Source organism: Stegastes partitus, unplaced genomic scaffold (assembly GCF_000690725.1).
Source record: "Stegastes partitus isolate 25-593 unplaced genomic scaffold, Stegastes_partitus-1.0.2 Scaffold157, whole genome shotgun sequence".
In the NCBI taxonomy this organism is placed as follows: Eukaryota; Metazoa; Chordata; class Actinopteri; family Pomacentridae; genus Stegastes; species Stegastes partitus.
Genome location: NW_007577888.1, coordinates 95,673 through 116,155, shown reverse-complemented (window position 1 = coordinate 116,155; position 20,483 = coordinate 95,673). Strand labels below are relative to the sequence as shown.

The 20,483-nt window shown below is 41.4% G+C and overlaps 2 protein-coding genes across 3 annotated transcripts in view; one reads left to right on the top strand and one right to left on the bottom strand.

Annotated features, from left to right (window-relative positions):
- Nucleotides 1–1,903: 1,903 nt before the first annotated feature.
- On the bottom strand, nucleotides 1,904–6,280 carry gamt (guanidinoacetate N-methyltransferase). The gene is made up of 6 exons (XM_008279362.1): nucleotides 6,027–6,280; nucleotides 4,041–4,186; nucleotides 3,836–3,899; nucleotides 3,491–3,558; nucleotides 3,155–3,265; nucleotides 1,904–2,165 (listed from the first exon to the last, which is right to left on the bottom strand). The coding sequence occupies exons 1-6, from the start codon at nucleotides 6,202–6,204 to the stop codon at nucleotides 2,025–2,027; spliced, it is 708 nt and encodes a 235-aa protein (XP_008277584.1). The 5' UTR covers nucleotides 6,205–6,280; the 3' UTR covers nucleotides 1,904–2,024.
- Nucleotides 6,281–18,607: 12,327 nt separating this feature from the next.
- Nucleotides 18,608–20,483, top strand: part of dazap1 (DAZ associated protein 1) — a 20,428-nt gene continuing 18,552 nt past the window's right edge. For both annotated transcript variants that reach the window (XM_008279361.1, XM_008279360.1), the window contains exons 1-2: nucleotides 18,608–18,706; nucleotides 19,893–19,933. In XM_008279361.1, coding sequence (XP_008277583.1) covers nucleotides 18,675–18,706; nucleotides 19,893–19,933 — 73 coding nt within the window. In that variant the 5' untranslated portion in view covers nucleotides 18,608–18,674. The remainder of the gene's footprint in view (nucleotides 18,707–19,892; nucleotides 19,934–20,483) is intronic.

Below are 20,483 nucleotides of genomic sequence, written 5' to 3'. Positions count from 1 at the left end.
CTGTTTCTTTCATCATGCAGAGGGACAACATGGAACACAAACCGAGTCTAATTGACCTAAACGACACCAATACAGACGACTGTAAGAATAAACGGTTCGGTTTTCTTACATGTTGATTCTTTCAGAGGCACATTAAATCAAATACAGTACAAATGTCAGGGTTATTTTCTTTTCATGCTATTTTATGCATCTGTTAATCTACTGTTAATATCAATGACATTATTTTTTTATCTGGCAGCTTTACTTACTTTACCTAATGTTTTAGATAACATATGAAGGGAATATAAAATGTGTTTTGTTATGGATGAAACTACCCAGCAGTAGATTTATATACACACTGCTGTGAAATAAAACAATCAGATGGTTCACGTAAGATTATTAACCCTTTAGATAATTGTCTAAAGTTATTGTTCATGTAAAAATATCTAACATTTTATGTTCCAACGTTAAATTCTTCATCAGTTTTAACAGCTTTTAGTGATGGGCACAATTCACATGTGCCAAAATGTGCACAACATTATCATTGTGCTTTTTTTTTTGAAAAACAATTTCCCATCAAAAATAAAATAAAATAAAAAATAAAATAGACAAAAACATCTTTCAGAACATTAGGGGGTGACCATAACATTGTCTTTAAATGTTGAAGATCAAAATTAATTTTGGTTTTTAAAAATGTTTTATGTACTCATTGTTCCCAACATGCTCCAAACCCGTCTTGTTTTTTTTATAAACGCTGTCATCTCATCCATTTCATAAATATCCAGTGTTATATCCCTCCACACTGTCCTGTGATAACCATTTCTTAGTTATAGGTTTCTTACTTGCAACCAACAAAACATCCAAAGTAAACAGTTTTTATTCCAAAAGGAGTTACACATGTCAAACTGACTTGCAGCGCTCCATGAACGTCATTCCAACACTGTCTGATTAGTGGGTGGTCCCAGAGGATATGGAAGCACGTTGGTCTCCACACTTCCTCCAGCAGATAGGAGGACTTCCATCACAGTGTGTTTTCTGACACAGTGATAAAATATCTTATCAAGGTTTTCAAATACTGTGAGTTTGTGCATTTCCACTTGAGTTTCCGTGTATCGTTTCCAACTTTTTAAATGGCAAAGATTTGCTGCTTTTTTTTTTCTTTTTTAATCATTTATCTAATTTATTTGAGTCATATTGAGGCTTGGACGGTTCTTCTGAGTTTTTCCAAACTGAATAATCCTTTAAATTAGAAAATAATCAGCGGATTTATAAATGATAGAAACACTAGTTCGTTAGCAGCAGTAAAATGCTGCTCACACATGAACGCATGAGTAATAACAATCTAATAGCATTGACTTTTAAAATCACATTTTTCATACTATTTCATCAATGCAGGACTTTTACTTCTAACCAAATACCTTTTCCAGTGTTGTATGAGTGTTTTTTATTGAAGTATAGCATCTGAACACTTTGTCCACCGCCGGCTGTGGAGGCTGCACTCCCACCACCGACAATTCTCGCACTCATTTGTCATTTTTAATAGTCGGATCTTCACGCAAATAACTGCTTATTTTAATAATAAACCTGATAGATTGCACTTCATAAAGGTTATTACAAAGCATGTGTTTGAACACAGAGTGAAATATTTATTGCTCGGGCTAAAACTGGGCTGAGCTTGGCAAGAAAGAAGCTGTGTGATATAAGACCTAAAACAGGTGAGTCTCAGTGGGGCGTGAAGGTATTTTTGGTGGTTTCGGTTTGTTGTCGTGTCACATATTTTGTTACAGAAATATATCAGTGGATACATACAGCTCAGTCTGCTGGAACAAAGCAGCTACACGACTACCGACCACGAGAAACTGCAGTTCTTTATTAGTCGAGAAGTTGCGTGAAATCTTTGAAGTGCTAAAATAAACACACGAGGCTCTGTTAAGTGGGTTTATTGAAATGTGGCGGAGTGAAATAAACGGATGAGGGTCACGATAAAAGGCACATTAGAGTAAAAAAGAAAAGTAAAAAGAAGATTGCAGCATTGTCTTTGGACTTTACTCTTTTACAATGCTGGGGGTGATCATCTTCTTGAAGGAGTAGTATTTGCATTCGGTGGGCGGTGCAATGTCCATGGTGGTGGTGCTAATCTTCTCCTTCTTGAAGCCGGCTTGCAGCAGATGAGGCACCTGGGTCTCCTGGCAAATCATTAACAGAGAGAGAGGCGGTCAGTGTGAGGAGGTTCACGGCTTTATCGGCCTCCGTGGCCCGACCCTGTTTATCATTAACCTCGAAGAGATCGCTGGCGCCTAATTCAGTGTGCGCCGACACGGACAGCTATCACTTAAAAGACTGTAAAGAGTGCTGCTGTAGTCCACGTTGCAGGACAGGAAGAACAATCACGCTCTAGATTCACTTCAGGGAATACGTGTTGATGATTCACATGTTCAGCTCCTACAGCACACTGATGTTCAATACAAGTCAGTGTTCAGTCACTTGAGTTTTTTCCTCTTTTTATGCCGCAAAAATGACAAGATTCTGTATTTACTGCATCAAACATGAGACATTTCTGCAGTTAACAGGTCTTAGAGCCGAAACTTTCTTTCTTCTGCTGATGAAAATGTGAAATAAAAACCTTTGGGTGCATCTGGATCATGATCTTGACTTTGCATGTTTGTCTTCTGGATTCGTGCAAATGCCAACAGTGGCTGCAGTATTAGTGACAACAGCATTGTCCTACTTGTATGCTACTTGTTTCAAGTATCCAATGCACTTACACTGCAAAAGTGGCACGACTGAGCATTCTGGAAAAAGTCAGCATGTCTCATAAAAACACTTGGTTTTTTCAGTGATGCACATGATCCAATGCATGTATGAAATGCCGGAGCTGCTCATAGCTGTGACACATTAGAAAAAAAATGTGAAAGCAGCTCTCGAGAAACATCTTGCTTTCTCTTTGGAAAGTTAAATGCAGCATCGATCCTAAAGATGCAGTTTATTGAATCGTTCATGCGATAAAACACGTTGATTTCTTGTCTGGACACAAGAGATTATTGGAGTTTGACATTTTGAAATACCGTTCTGTGCAGAAAAATGATGGGTAAAAAAACTAAGAGCACAGCGCTGTAAACGGTTCAGTTCTAGATTATTCTTGTATTATTTGTCTGTGACTGAATCAAGAACCAACCTCAAACATTTTGTCAATGTTGTCGTATTTGCCCTTGAGCAGCTCGCCCCAGGAGGTCAGGTTGCAGTAGGTGAGGACGCCGCCGGGTTTCAGCAGCCGGTGAGCGTGACCCTGCAGAAAAACACCAAGAAACCATCAGTTATTCAGCTCTACAGGCATCCAGATACCTGAAGGAGACAGACGGATCAGGTGTGTCTCTGTTCTGTCCCAACTGCAGCTCAGGAGTTTTAAAGACCCTGATCTCTGTACACTTACGTTTTTTTTTTTTTTTTTTTAACTAATCAGAACTCCACTTTACTCCTGTAGGACTTACTGTGAGTGGATTTCAATGCCTACCTTGATGAAGTCAAACTGGTGAGTGTGCCACGTGTCCTCTGACAGAGGGTATGTGTCATACAGGATGCCTGAGAGAGGAGGGACACAGTGTTAGCAGCATGCATTCAACAGGTCCATCAAACACTTCTACACATCCTTCATTTGTTTTGTCCTCAAGCAGTGATATGCAAAAATGGCTCAGACGCCTCAGACGTAAGTTACGTCTTGACTGTGTGTTGCAGGAGTTCATCATTTGAACTGAGGCATCAGGGTGTTGGTTACGTCCAGTTTTTAAAAAGCCTATGCAACAGATTCTTTTGATTCAGACTGTAATAGCGCCACAGTGAGTCCGGTTTTATTCCTCACCATCAAAGTGTCCGTCTGGCAGGGTGGGAACAACGTTCTCCCACAGGCCCTTCAGAGGGACGACCTGCAGCGACATAAACGCTCGTCAGCATCTTCACATTTGAGAACAGGAGCAGTGAATTTCCTGTGAACTGGTCTCAGCTACAACAGATACAGTATCAACAGATAGCGGCGGCTTGTCTGTTCATCAGTCAGAGCTACAGACCTTATGTGGCTGAACCTTGGCCCAGTTCTCCAGACGTGCGAAGACTCCGTCGTTGCACTCGATGATCCAGTGCTCCTCGATGGGGAAAGACTCGAGTTTAGTGGCAGCGATAGCCATGCCGAAACCGATCTCCAGAACCCGACCGCCTGCCAGACAACCACACAGAGAAGTTTTTAGTTTTTTCACAAGAAGTGTAGTTAACTACTTCTAATTTATTAACCAGTAAAATGCCTCCTCAAACAAGAAAACCAAAGAATGTGGTTCTCCAGGCCCACCTCCACTCAGCTGCTTGTTTGAGGCTCATGACCAAAGCGGCACCACGACTGTGAACCATTAGCCTCCTCTTTCCTGTGGTTTTCATGAGAAGCTTTCTCCTTGTGCCGGGTGTGGAGGAAAAGCCAGTTGGTGCCAACATGTGGTTGGACGGAAGGGCCAGAGGGTTTCATTTTCTTTCAGAGCAGCATATAAATAGATGAGGGCTAAAGGCTATTAGTTATTTCTTGACCCCTTCATGGTGATTTAGTGGATCTTTAAACAGCTGTTGGAGAAGCTCTGAGTGGAATACTGACATTTTTAACATCGTTCTTTTTGTGTAGTTGCAGGAAAATTAGTACAGATGAAGAGAAATTGTTAAAAAAAAAAAAAAAAAAAGACTGACTGATAAGTATTTATGCTTGTTTTTACTTGTAATCGCAATATAAGCAATAATCTTAATTATAACAAGCCTGTCACATGAAGTACAGTGCAATGGTGCAGAATAGATGTTTAAGTTATACAATGTGAGTGACCAGGGTGCATCTACCAGACTTTAGTGGACATATAATATGTCTGCATTCTCACTTCCCAACATCATGACATGCATATGGTGCAGAACAAACTTTTGAAGTACAAATAAAACATGCATTTTTTTTCTTTGCAGACTGTTTGAGTGCACGTGCATTGCTTTGGCCAGGTCGTGTGGCTCATCAGTCTATTTCCACAGAAAGCTAAAAGCAGATGAGCTGTATGCCCGCTGCAGATTTCTTGGCCGGTTCCCACGAGTGAAGTAACAGCTGCTGTAGTACTCACCAGGCACCGAGCACCATGCTGCTCGCACTCACACACGTGTCCCCGAGATCGGTTCACACAAATGAAAATGAAAAGCTCCGAAGCATGCAAAAAAAAAAAGATGGATTTTCAAAGCTTTTGGCAAACAGAAGGAGACAGAATCCCAACAGATAAAAGCTGTCAGTCATAATGTGTGATTTAAATCAGTATTTTATCACTTCTTCTCAATTTTAAAACAATTTCTGTGATATTTATCTTCAAATCTAAATGTTTTTCCTAAAAATAATTTTACAACTTATCATTTTCAAAACTAAATTTCAGCGATAATTCATGAATTAAGTCTATATTTTAGGGCACTAGTTTAATAAACTACATGCTGATTTAATGCATAGCCTGTTGTGGATGCTTCATGTTTCCTGTTTTGAGTTTATATTCACCAAAAAACACTATTTAATTAGACATATTAACACATGGAGAGCAATTAACAGTTTGCAAACTAATACTAACAATTTATTACATCTATTTATTATTTGTTATATCTGAAGAGTTCATTTGCAAAAACAGATAACTCCATCTTCACAAACTTTCAGAAAACCCATTTTTCCATCATCTACCTGAGACAACATCAAAGTTAAATTATCTCTATTTTTATCATTTCTACTGAGTCAAATCCACTCAACTTCAGTATGACTGATATTATCTCAGGCAAACAGCAAAAAAAGAAGAAGTTTTCTGAAAATCTACTAAAGTGGAGCTATCTGTTTTTGCAAATGAACTCTTCATTTGCAGATTCAATCAAACTTCTGTGCCTGTTGCGCTGTCACTTTAATTAAAGGTGGCCGTATGAGAGCATGAATCCATTATCGGACACGCCGCGTCACAGACTGCTGTGTCCGACAATTCACGCTCGCTCTTTTTCCCTAAAACCTCTACTTTTACCTTTGGATGCTGCGACAGTGGCCAGGGAGTGCATGTACGGGGTCTCCCAGCGCTCCATCACAGGCTTCCCCATGATCTCCAGGTGCGTGTCGGCCTCATTGTAGCCGGCGCTCGCGTCGTGCCAGGAGGCCTTGCAGTCCTCTCCCTTGGAGAAAATGGGCTGAGCGGCGGTGGTCATGTTGTTGTTGTTGTGTTGTTGTTGTTGTTTGGTTGTGGGGAGCGGTTTGGCAGACTGAGTCTCCACACAGAAGAGGCTGAGAGGCTGGAGGAGGCCGTTTATATGCGCCTCAGAAAGGCTGACACAGCAGGAGAGCGAGTGCAGGTCAAAGCGCAGGAACAAACCAAGATCCCGAGAGGACAGGAGGGCTCACTCAGAGGGAAATACCCGGACCACTGTGCAGCCTGCTGGCTGTGAAGGCTTTGATAGTGAAAAATGTTTTGCACCGCCGGCTGTTTGGCTCAAACATTCCCACAGTGGAACTATTGAACTATTGGATGCTTGTTTTTGGTTCCTCGTTGGCCTCTCCCAGCTTCCAGTGCAGGAAAACACTCCATACATGTCTGTCTGACCGAACCAGGGTTCAGTTTGCTTTTTATTTGACATCTTAAAGTTTTTTACACGCCTGTTTTATTCCTTAAAGATGCACACGTCTAACCACTAGAGAACATAAAGACGAACAATATAAACAAACCCAAAGCGCCTTGTGCTAATTGAACTGTGTTAAAGTCCTGTTTTAACCTCTAAGAACTCATCTTTGTGCGTCAAAGTTGCACATTTCATAGATAGAATAGATAGAATAGATCCTGTGTGGACCTATGAAGTCTCTCTTTCTACCCAAACCTGCAAACTTGCTGCAGCTCGAGCACACCAGCTCACCTCTACGCTACAAGTGGAAGTATTTCAGCCATTCATGTTGTACATGGAAACATTCTGAAGAAGGAAAGTGATGCAGAAAGCTACAGAAATTGACAGGATCAGCTGATTTAGTTTGTCCATCCATCCATCATCTCTACACCTTAATCCTCACTAGGGTCGTGGGGGGCTGGAGTCTATCCCAGCTGACTCAGGGTGAAGGCAGGTTCACCTGGACAGGAAACCAGTCTATCACAGGGCCACACTTAGAGACAGACAACCAAGCACACTCACATTCACACCTACGGACAATTTAGAATCACCAATTAACTTCGACATGTTTTTGAACTGTGTGGGAGGAAGCTGGAGAACCCAGAGAGAACCCACGCTGCACGGGGAGAACATGGAGACTCCACACAGAAAAATCCTCTTCTAGCCAGGGGATCTTCTAGCTGCAAGGCAATGGTGCTGCTAACCACCGAGCCACCTTGTTGCCCTGCTTTAGTTTGTTCTGTATGCAATTCTAAAAGTCTGAATCAGCGTTTTTGAGATGCAGCCCAATGCCGTCTCTGGGCCTCTCCATGAACTCCGACAACCAGATTTCCATCTCAGGTTGTGGTTCTTTGATTAAACACAACTTTTTGTAGGAATATGCTCCACATGAGGTCAATAAAAGCTAAAATGCTGAATGTCAAACAGCTAGATTTTGATCTAAGGCCCCTTCACAGCACAGGATCAGATCATTAGATAATAATGCAGTACTCACCTCAGCTGATATTGTGCTTTAGTGGTGCAGCTCCAATTGTCAACACCAGTCACTAACTTGTGGGTTTTGAGGCCCGTCAGCGTCTGGGGCCGCAGACCTAACTAAATATTCATTAGATCCTTACCTTCAGCCACAGAGTTTCCTGCCCCTCCGCTCTGCAGCCATCCTGGTTGCGCCCCAGGATGCTTATTTGAAGCTAACAACACCAGACCCCAATCTAACCATCTAATCCATAACAGCTACTTCAGTGGTCACAGGGACAAAACACTGCATGCATAGAATCACCTGTCAAATCTGATTTTAAAAAAAATGCTTAAAAAATTTGGGGACTTTTCCCCCAAATACAGTTTAAAAGTCATTTTTCCTCCCCAGGTCATACTTCTTTTTTTTTTTTGTGAAGTCAGTGCAACAATCCGATTGGCCGACTGCTTCCTGGTTGGGCTGCTACGGAGCAGACGATTGGTGTTTGGAGGGGAGGGGTGGGGCGTGTCAAAGGTTTCTCTTCAGGATTCTTTATGTGTCCTGATAACGCCTCTGACAGTGTGTGTGGGACGCAGAACAAGCAGCGGAGGGAGAGGTCTTAGCTTTTTACTGCTCTCTGCATGAACAGCTGAAGTCAAGCATTGGGTCTTACTCACACATGCTGTACATCGTCTCCTGTTGCACAACATCACTGGAGCTGTGTGAGTAATTGGACATGTAGGGGGAAAAAAAGAGAGATATTTAAATGGAATAAAGTCTGTTACTCTTATGACAAATGTTATACAACTGCAGTGCTGCCCTGAAATGTTATTCGCAGATTTTAAATGATCTGCTGTCCCTTTATTTTGTTATTATTTCATTTTGACTCTTTGTCCTTCTGCAGAAAAAAAACAAAACAATCATCTTCTCAACATAAAGCTTGGATGTACTCTTTTGTACTGATTATATGATACCTGCTTGAATTTTGTACATCTAAAAATAAAATAACATTTATTAACATCTCCATAAATTTACAGCTAATCACCACCGGCGCTGCTCATCTCTGTTTGTGTATTACAGGATGGTGACACCAGAATATGACACTTGCTATTTAGCAAATTAACACTCAGACAATATAAACCCACATGAAAATATTATAGAAACACCAATAACAGCATTCAGAGGTAAAACAACTGTCAGATGGTGGAAAAATTGAGCTGAAACCGTTGTGATATTTGGTTGTTTTATAAATTTTTTAAAGAAAATAATTCACTGGTTTGAGCAACTGATGTGAGTATTTTCAGTCTGACGTCTTAATCTTTAGATATTATACTTTTAATAAAACAAAACAAGACATTTTAAGGACGGTGAAGCCAGAGTGATGAACAACTGAGAGCTGCAGCTCTAATAGAACTCAATGTTAGGGTCCCTGAGCGACATAAAGACACCGTAATTCTCAATCAGGATAATATTTCTTTCATTCTCATTTAGGATGTGAAGCTGAACAGTGACTGAACCTGAAAACGAAGCCAACTCTTCCCCCCAAACTTTAAATTCTCTGTTATTCGGCGTCACTTGGCGTTCCTCTGTGGTTAAAGTGACTCACATCACAATGCGACAAACTGCATCATGGATCATCTGATCATCTCCTCAGCCCCTCTGCCCCGGTTACCCATCATCCACTTCACTCCCATTAGGTGAAGCTGAGTGGGACCGGCTCCTCGGTGAGGGTCCTCGTCACGCTGCAGGTTTTCATCCACCTACCGCTCTTACATGAGGCACTCGATTTGCGCTGCCTTTGAATAATACTTATTTCCACAGGAGCTCGCATTCATGGAGAAAACACAGCAGCCCGACATGTGAAACAATAAACCGTTACTCCTGTTCTGCAGCTCTCAAATGTAACCATCGTGTCGCGGACGGTGTCGGTATTGAGCTGCACACAAGAGCGTATTATGACTCAAATTACAGCAGCTTCAGTGAATAGTGTGAGTTACAAAACAGGCCACAGCAGATAACCTTTTACAAACACCCTCGTGTCCTCAGAGCGGGGATTGGTAACTTGTGTGAGGTCTGAACTGAAGGTGAACATGCCTTTGCTGCTGTTCAGTCTGGATGATCCTTTCTCGAAGCCACATGACGGCTAAATCCCTGCAAAAAGCATTCTAAGAATTGCTGTACATGTAACTGTGTGTAAACAATATATCGCCCTGTCTTTATTTCAAGTTATTCATCCATAGAAACAAAGAAAATGCAGCACTCCCACTCAAACATCTGAATCATAGGCCTAAAAAAATAAAATTAGAAATAAAAACAACACCAAACTGCCTTCATGTTACAGTTTTTCTCAGTCGCTTTGGTTCATTTCTCAGATCCGAACTGAAATTCTCAAAACTACTTGTTCAATCTTCACATCATTGTGTCACCTGTGCACATAAAAAAAAAGCAGTTTCTCACTTCTTTGAACAAGTTGTAAATGCTTTGGTACATCCATGCAAATGATTAAGTGCAACTCTCTGCTGTTTCCTGCGTTATCACCTGCTTCTGTCGTGTTGATCAGAATGTATTATAATGGGTCTCTGTTGAGTAGTCTCACCCCCACAACATTTAGGCATTAGTTCATCGCATATGTCTTTACATGCAAAATGGTTGAACAAGTTGTCAGAATGTGTCGAGCATATTTCTAAATCTGTCCTAAATTGGCTCCCAGGCAACGGTTTGTGACCCACAACAGGATGCTGATGGAGTTCCTCTAGCCCTCCTCCCCAGTCCTTAACCCCACTGAGGAATTTTTCTCAGCATGGAGATGGAAAGTACATGATCATGATCGCCAGCCACATACCCAGACGACCCCTCTGGCTGCCATGGATGCAGCGTGTGATGACATCACAGCAGATGCCTGCAGAGGCTGGATGAGACACTGAAAGATTCTGTCCATCACAAGAGAAGATCTTCGTTATGATGTGGATGAGAATTTGTGGCCCAGCAGACGTCAGGAGGTACAGGAAGACTGCACTGTAATTCCTACAGCGCCGCATGTACAGTTGTCCCTAAAGAGACCGTCCTATGTGCACATTTCTATTTTTGTTTTCTTGTCTTTGTGCTGTGCAGTGCTGACTTTTATTTTCTGTATCGCAGTGACATGATCTGTCAACAAATTACAGGACAAACAGGAAAAGCCTAAATATGAATATCCATCTCCCACATACACTAAGGTGTAACTCACAATTTACAATAATTGTCATCAAAGCTTTAGCCACAGTTTACATCAGAGCATCCCTCCAGAGTTCACTGTTATCCTGACAACATGACTAAACTATGTGACTGTCTTATCTGTACACACTGACAAAAGGACTTGTCATTCTGACGACACTGACATGTTCATTGACACAGATTTTTACTTTTGAAAGATGAACTAAGGATATTGAGCAAGTAACTGCCTCTTGCAGGTAATCCGTAGTGTTTTGCTGTTCGTACGAATTGTTTTGAGAAATGCACTTACTGTTTTGCAAATTTTGAGAAATGCATCAAAGCGACTGAGAAAAAATGTTGAGTACCATTCAAGCATGATTCCAAAAACTACAATTAAAATAGCTTGATATGAGCTAATATTTATTAAATGGTTTATTTGCTCCTCGAAGGCGACGTCTCTGATGCTGGAGGAAGACGGTTGACGTTTAGATAGTTGGGTTTTACAGGTTTAATGCCCCTCTGGCTCCTTCTTTACCCACGAAATGAAGCACGAATGGCCGTTTAAGTGTGATGCGTAAATTGCAGTTTCATCGATCAGTTAAAGTGACGTCATTCTGTCATTCAGACAAAGGTCACTTTACCAATAATGTCCCCCACAGCTTCGTCCAGACAAACCCAGTGATGGACAGAACCACGATACGGGAGATGTGTGATGCGTATTAATGCACTGATAAGCACAAAACTAAACTAAAACAAGCTTATTGAACTGTGCAAATAGTTTATATTTAATCTCCTAAACACTGAACATCTTGTCCATGTGTGATGATCTCACTACTTGCCCACTTCACCAGCTGTTAAATCTAAATTTCCTCGACAGCTGTGATGGAGCTCAGGACTTAACGTGAGGACAGCCGCTGTGTAACAAATGATTGAACTGCAGCTGATAAACTGTGTGTGACAGCTCACCTGTCTGAGCTGAAAAACAGTCCATGAGATCATTTATCAGGAGATGCTGCCTGATTCTGTCTCCATTTCAGGGATAATTTATGATTGTAGGTAATTAATGAAGCTACCGCTGGTGTTCCGTGTGCGGAACAGCTGGAAGCAGCAAACTGAACTTCAGCTCCTGTTAGCGTTTTGTTAAAACCCAGATTACATTCATTATTGGTCAGTCTTCTTAATCCGACCTGTTACAGACTCAATCTTCATCACAGTAAAGTTGTATTTGTGTGGATAATAGATGTGAAACTGTCGAGCAAAACGAATGGTGTTCTGTGATTTTGGCAGCAAGTCGTGTCTCTTGCGTTCTCTGTGATGCTTTTGGACTAATGTTGATGCTGAAATGTGGAAAAACCTTTAATCACTTCACACAGCTTGAAAAATGTTGCTTGTGTGTGCCTGTTAATGTGACAGCATGCAGCTCAGACTTGAAAGTGATCCAGAAATGTCACCGGGTCTGACCCACAGATCGCAAATCTTTTACAGAAAAGTGACCGGAGTGCTCATCGGATGCCGCCGACACATCCAGCAGGAGTCACATTAAAGGAAAAGAGTCTGAAAGGGAGCACGTAGTATTGTGCGCGTTAGTCAGAGCCGCTATATTTGCCTTCCATTTACGGAGCCAGAGTTGTGTACAAGCGACAGATTCTTCTCCAAAACACACAGAATGGAGAGCGAGCAGATGGTGAGGAGGTATTTCATGAATTTTACAAAAGGTGCACTGTGTTAATATCACTGGCTTCACCTCTAACCCCAGGAAACCCTCTAAAGAACTCTTTGAAGACTGCTGGCGCACGCTCAGTAACTCCTACACCACGCAGGTCAATATAATCAATAATAAATCAATAATACTTTACATTTAATGACATTTCAGTAAGATTCCACTAATTAAAGCACTTTATCCTCTACATGAGATGGGTTATTTTATTTTATTCTATGGTCTTTTTCTCCCCCCATCACAGATCTCCTGCTTTGCTCCTTCCCTGTTTTGCCACTGATACACAACACGCTGCCGCACTCAGCGTTTCTGAAAGGCTCACACTGAAGGTGACGTCCAGTAATCAGAGTCAAAGGGCAGTAGATGGACCGACTTCCACAGGACAGCCAGATAATCCCTCATTTCATTATCAGTCAGCGCAGAGGTCCTTTTCTGCTGCTCTAGTCACATTCCAACAGATTTCATCGACAGAAGTTACGTCAAAGAAACACAAGGAAAAAAAAAAAAAAAGTGAAATTTGTCTTCCAGAACATAATATGACTTTGGGTTGAAAATGGGAAATTTATCGTGTTAATAAGGCACCTCATATGAGCAAAACCTTGTGCATGGTAACAGAAAATTATAGTAAAAGGTTAGATTGTGTTGGACTTTCATGAGTGAAAAGCAAAGTTGCAGTCCAGGTTGCTATGTCATCATTTCAGGTTTTGATTTCTCCTGTTTTTATTCCGCAAAACGGTGTTTTTACCTGCTGACTGACGGCTGACAGTCTAGTAAATGGAGTGGAGCTGAAGTTTTTCTAGTTGTTTATAGACTGAACTGTTCTTTGTGGTTATTTCAAACTGTTCTGTGGTTAAAAACACACCACACATTAGCGTAGCATCACATTTTATGACAATAGGCTTTTCCAGCTCGATCAAACCGTGGACACCAGCCCTCTAGTGGCAGCTGGAATGAATGCTGAGATCCCTGATGTCTCCCTCTTGACAGGGCAAACAGTGAAACTGTGTCGCAACAGGATTTGATTTTTTTGCATTCAATTCACCGGACCTAATAAAGTCCTAATAATCTCCCAGAGTTTGGATTCAGGTTGAGCTTAGGGACAGGAGAGTGTTCACAGTCGGATCCTTTCAGGTGTAACTGGACTACAGACAGATGTGTTGTGGTCACTGGGGTCACTTTCAAAACTGCCTCAGCCAGCAGAGCAAACCTGCCGACAAAGAAATGCTTGTTTGGAATAATAAAGCTGCCATAAAAGCAAACATTAAAGAATAATGCACTTTTAAACATCCTCTTTGTGTTAATGGCTCAATAATACACCAAAATGTTGGATGTAGTTTAAACAGATTATAGGAACATTAGATTGAAATCTTAATTATCCTTCACAAAATGACAATGCTGGGGAGAGAACAGACGAGAAATAACCATGAGGTATTAACAAAGCCGAGTAAAAGAATACATATCCACTGAAGCTGTTAGAGTTTGGGAGCAAACTGAGAGCTGTTTGGTCCTCTGCTTTTACCCATATGAGAGGAAAAGGATTACATAATAACTGAAGGTGTTTAAGCATTTAAATTAGTCAATGACGGCATGCTAGAGCTCCAAGGTCATAAGGTTTAGAGTACAAAAAAGCAAAAGAAGAAGCCAGACATCAGCCACTTAGAGGTAGGTTTACTCGGTCAACCTGTTGAGCAGTTTTTATTGTCTAGCTTTTGTTCCGTAATGCTTTACGGTAAACTCCACCCTAAAACGCTCCAGAATGAGCCACGCAGAGAGAACATCATGTGTTCATTCTATTACACGGTGATCACAGTTTGTATTGCTCTGTCAAATCTATACCACAAGTAAGGAATGCATGAAGAGTTTTTTTCCAAATTGCCATATAATTTTTAGAAAATTTTTTGTTGTTGTTTGCTTGAGATAATATCAATCAAACTGAAGCTGAGTGGATTTGACTCAGTAGAAATGACAAAAACAGAGATAACTTAAGTTTGGTTGATGTTGTCTCAGGTAGACGATGGAGAAGTGGGTTTTCTGAAGGTTTGTGAAGACGGAGTTATCTGATTTTGCAAATGAACTCTTTATACTTTCCTCTACATCACAGTTAATATCATTCCTTGCAATGCAGCGAGGAAAGTATCTCCTCGAGTGGCGAGTCCACCCTCTGCAGGACTCTGCTGCCATGTCATCACATGCTGCATCCACGGCCGCTAGCAGGGCCATTTGGGTCTGTGGATGCCAGTCATATACCTTCCACCTCCAGGCAGAGAAAAACTCCCCTGTTGGATTTATGAATGGGGAGCAGGGAGGGAGATATTCCACCAGCATCTGACCAGATCTGACCAAACAACAGCATACTTGTTCAGACAGTTAGACCCCTCTCATTCTCAGGGATCATGTCCCATAAAGAGCGTCTAAAATGATAAAGAAATGTATAAAATTTGCTTGACAGATCTTGACAAGTCGTTCAACATTTTTTGTACGTAATGACTCAAGCAATGAAACGAGGACTGTTAGTATTATAGGGAATGACTACTCAGCATTCATAAGGATAGCAGAGAATTGTATGAAAGCAATTGATGCATGTCCAAAAGCATTTGCAATTTGTTGGAAGGAATGAGAAACTGCTACGATGATGATGTGCACAAATGACTAAATGTTGTGGAGGCTGAACTAACAGTTATGAGAATTTTAATTCTGATCAGAGAAATGCACCAAAGCGACTGAGGAGAAGTGTAATAATCAGTAGAAACAGAGCAGTAATCTTGAGGTACAGAAGTGATCTTTCTACCTAAAATGACGCCGCGGACTGTGCACTGCTTTCACAATCCAGCTCTAAAAACAAAGAGGCCAGTGCTCCAGACTTGGCGTGGGGGTTATCAAAGGTAATTGGAATTTCTGTGACAGCTCAGACAGTGTGAAGGACATTACATAACATGAACCTCTGAGGACAGCATCGAAGATAAAAAAATAAAAAATAAAAATCTTGCTTGTGCACCAGCACAAAATATCAAGTTCAGGACTACCACAGTGGTCGCATGGTCCTGACAGTGAAGCACAGAGGTGGGAGTGAGATGATGTGGAGTGCAGAAGGTGCTTAGGGAGACGTCACCATGAATGACTGTGGATACACCAGAATACCGGCTGACAAAGTGACTATCTAACATACAAACCTGCACCAGACGGAAGGAAGAAACGCAGCGTGTTTGGAAGAACTCACCCTTTAAGTCTGGGAGGTTTCTACTGACATCCTTTATGGTAGTACCTCAGTACTAATAGTGACCTTGTAGTGACTCTATTGTTGCCGTGGTAACTCAAGGTAACCCTCAGCGGTGCCCCCGATGGCAAACTGCAGTGAGAAACCTGCCGGGTTGTGGTGCAGCACACAGCAGGAAGAGGGCGCTGTTTCTTCAAAGTGAGTGGAGCCTTTACAGAGACAGAGTTGTTGGAAACAGCTGCCTGTGGCTTTATGGTAATATGACAAATGTCTCAAATGGATGATGCAAGACGGACTTCTATTGCAGTCGTCCCACACAGACTGCAGCGCTGCAAAGCCGCCTGTTGATCAAACATCATGGGACCTGACTTTAGCTGTAGTAACGTATCGGACTGGCATTAAAAAGAAGATTTACTGATGAGAAAAACTGTCACGTATGAGGAGAGACATTTTAACTGGTTCCCAGTCTGAAGAGCTGCAGTTTTACAGCCACAGTGAAAAGTCTGCTGAGAGACGACCACTGACTTTGCAGTTTATTGGTTTGCATTGTACACAAACAGCTTTGATTTTAATTTATCTAACATGCATTTGTTGCTGACATGTGCAATGAAGTATTATTTGTCCTGTTTATGTTCAACCTTATGATCCTTGAAACATAAAATGATTAAAAAATAAACATGTCTACAAGATGCTGCTGAACATAATTCAACAATTATCTGATTATACCTCTGAGTTTACTCCCTATTAGACTGATGGACGTGCTGTAAAATCACCATTCCCCCCTTTCTGACTCCTCACTAAGAAAACAGGACAGATTTCAAGTGAGCCCGCTTCCTCTAAGAAACATGATCAAGCTGTTTCCCCCCATGTTCATTGTAATCTGACAGAAAGAGCTCCAGTCCCAGCGGAGAGTCTGGTACAAATCTTGACATACTGATGTGTGACCTGATTTTGTCCCCCAGAAACGATATCAGGGCGTAAAAGAGAAACAGGAACATCTTTCAGGGACAAACGTTACACTGAGTGAGAAGATGAAGCTCATTCTGACTTTCACTATTCCCACGTGGAACGTCGTGAAAGCTCAGGGAACGCTACCACAGGGACGTCTGTGTACTTCTATTTTTATTGTTAATTAGTTGCGTGATGTAATCTGCTTATTTGACTTTGAAAATGGCAGGTCGACAGAAAAGAAGAAAGCATTTGTAAAAAATTATGACGGTATGGTTGTCATGATTAAATAAGGTATTTTTGAATTATATTTTATCTTCTCAAAGATCTTGCATGTTTTTTCCAACTAGCAGAACATTTGTATTTTTTTTCCTGTTAAATCTGATTTGACTTGAGCTTTTGTTGAGCCTTTGGTAAGTGTTGCGAGCTTATTGCACTAATAAATCTGTGATCGGAAGATAAAATGTTCAAAAACTGAAAGATGCAGAAGAGGACTGCTCTCCTTAATGTGCTATCTGATTTTCTAACGCAACAGAAGTTTTTTTCTCTAAGTTAAAACACGCTTTTATCAACAATGAAAGCCTCAAAAGACCTAAATGTGACAAATAGGATTAGAATTAATTGATTAAAGATAAATTATTGATCCTCATGGGGAAAAAAAGACATCACTGCAGCATCAAATAATATTGTTAAAGATAAAGAAAATACCAGGACAGATGATAAAAGTAAGTTCATCAGGCCATTCATTACCACAAATGGTAAAACATAATGTATTAATCAGGGCTGAACGGGGATTGAGATCATTTACCTGAGTGAAAGAACATGAACACTGTTAGTATTGTGCAGAACATACAAACTTCAGCTCGTCAGGTTGTCACAGGCTATTTTTAAATGTAAATTAATGGGCGTTTTGCCTGAAAGGTGTTATTTAATCACTCTACATTATGTGTCACCTGTGTCACATACATTTGCATTTCATGTTCTAAATGCCACTGTTCCCCGCTCGTCACTCGCGCTGTGTTTTATCAACTCATCCAAAGAGTGGGTGCCACATGGTCATCATCTGTTTGTCAGCAACAGATCTTGAAAAGTAATGACTGAATTTGCATAAAATTTACTGACTGCACATTAATGCAAATAGAAAGATGCTCTTTGGTTTGGGAGGTTTTTTTTTTTTTCTCCAACGCTCACTGGAACCTTTCCTGGAGCAGCACTGTGGGCCAAGCTTCTTCTTTTTTTTTTAAAAAAATAAGAAAGATCGGTTTTGGGTGTATCTTTTTAAAAGTTGAACTGTGCTCCTTAGATGAAAATACCCCTGAAGATAAAAGTTCTTATTCTACTTGAAGACTTCAAAACATGATGCCCGAGCACGCTGAATGCCACTTGTTATGGCTGTCTCTAATGAATTATGTCTTTGTCTATTGTGTGTGTAACTGTGTGCTTGAATTGTGCTTGTTCATGCTTTTATATGTTTTTTTCCTTGCACATAATTCTCTACCTGAATCTAATCTAGTCTCGAAGACTAATGACTTAAATAAAGGAATAACAAACCATAACAGAAGTCTAGATGGCCTTGTGGTCCTACAGCAACCCAACACAATGTTGACTTGTGTGTTTTTTGTGCCATGTGAGGTCTGTCTGTGTCTATAGCTGTTTTTATGTTGTTAAAATATTATGCTGGTTATCATTTGGGGCTGTTTCCTGCTCAGGTTTACCTCGTCAAAGCCTGATCAGAATACTGAATGAACACAAGTCAAAAGAGACGTGTGTTTAAAGCACTTAGCTTCCCCTGTAGGATGGTTCAATCTAACGCAGACTGAGGGGCTGGTTGGGTGTAATGTTCCTTTAAAGGCCGCTGCCCCCTGCAGCGTCGTCATTGCGCAGAACAGTTTGAACCAAAAAGCGGAGTGACCTTCCTCCGCTCTCAGTCTGAGAGGGGCAGCACTGAAGCAAGAAGCCGGTCACAGCTCCTATAGTCCCCCGCTTTAGCCTCAGAAATGAACAACAACTTAGTCGGAGATGAAGTCGGGTAAGATCTATTTCACAAAGCCGTCCACTGTGTTCACGACAAACTGTATATTGCAGAGTAACTTATAGTTAGCGCGCTATGCTGTCAAGCTGTCATTTGACAGCTAACATTAGCTAGCAGGCTAAGCTAGCTTCAGTAACTTAGCGACATCGCTAGCCTGAGGAAAGACGGCCAAAAAGTGAAACTAGTCTTCAAAGTAGCTCCGTTGTTGGTGTTAGGACTTGTGGTGGAATAGACCATGTTTGTCCGGAGTGCTCCCACTCCGCTTGTCAAGGGAATGCGTGGAAGTGTAGTTACTTATTTCAGTGTTGTTTCCAGTTAGCTCGAAGCAACTGAGCTAGTTTAGCTAGCGCTTGCCAGCGAAGCGAAAGTCTGCTGCTCTTGACTTCGCCAATGCGAGGACATTTAGCGGGCACTGCTGGAGGATGGAGCATCCTCGTCTGCACCAAGCCTCCACTTCTGTCCCACACGCTGCATTGATCACTGCTGTATTTCAGCGGTAACCTTAAACAAACATTAACGAACTCGCTAGCTGGTTTGATAGTTGTAGCGTTTAAACTGCCGCTAAACTTCCAGCAATGCAGCCAGCATCCGAGTTCAGTGGTCCGCATGCAGGGAGCCGAGCAGGCGCTCCGCTCCGCTCCGCTCCGGCAGTAAAATCCACGAGGTTTCAGCGGTGACTGAGGCTGCCGTGGCTTCTGGACTCAGTTTGTGTTAGCTTGCTAAACGCCATGGCTCTGTCCCGGGGTAACTTACGTGGCAGGAGGTTCATAAAAAGACCTTTATTGTCGAGGCCATTGCATTGAGTGTTGGGAGAGCAGAGGGACATCCACGGCGATAACTGGACCTCAACACGAGCCACGTTAAACTCGAGCATTACCTGGATCTGTGTGTTTTTATGCTCATGCTGCACCAGCTTTGGTGGCAGGGTTGCCTCATGTTGTGTAATATCTTTGTGCATGGCTGTTTAGTCAGCTGTGCTTCCAATCCTCTGCACTAAAGATCTCAGTGTTTTTAGGCTTTTTTAAGGCCTCTGGGGAGTGGATTTTTGTCTCTGTGTGTTTTTTTGTGTTTGTTTTCTTTTTTTTTTGATTATGCATGTAAGACTTTGATGCTTTACAGATGTTCATTTACTCTGACTCAAGGTGATGATCAGTGCTAACTTCAGGGTAACCTCTACTTTCAGGAAACTTTTTGTGGGTGGATTAGACTGGAGTACCACACAAGGTAAGTCATACTGTTTAACTTGTCAAGGCTCAGTCGCTTAATGTATTCAGTGTTTTTTAAGGAATCTAAATTTGTCTGGTAGCACCGTCTGTTGACGCTGCATAGATTTTTTTTGTCAGACGTGAGGTTCCTGCTGGTAGCTTGTTGGAAGTATTGAAAACTAACTTTGCATAAACCTTACAGATTGTCACGTCACAAGTGGCGAGTACAACACAGGATTAATCCGAGTTGTACTAACGTAATAGAATCTGTGTTTTGCGTCTGCCCTGAGAGTGACTTTCATAGGATCATTAAAACATGGTGGTGGTCTACAAAGTCCTTCCATTAACATGGCGATGGTGGTCAAGCAGGCAAAGATGGTGTTAATAACTGATTTTAAATCCAGTAATGGCCAAATATCCGATCAGTTTTATGCAACAAGCATTCTGTAGCAAGGCTAATTTTGTAAAACTGAGCTGGACGATGTAGAATTACACATTTATATTTGTTATTATAAGTACTGCTGTGGTGTCTAAACCAAAACATGGGTGTCATATTTTCACCAGTGAAA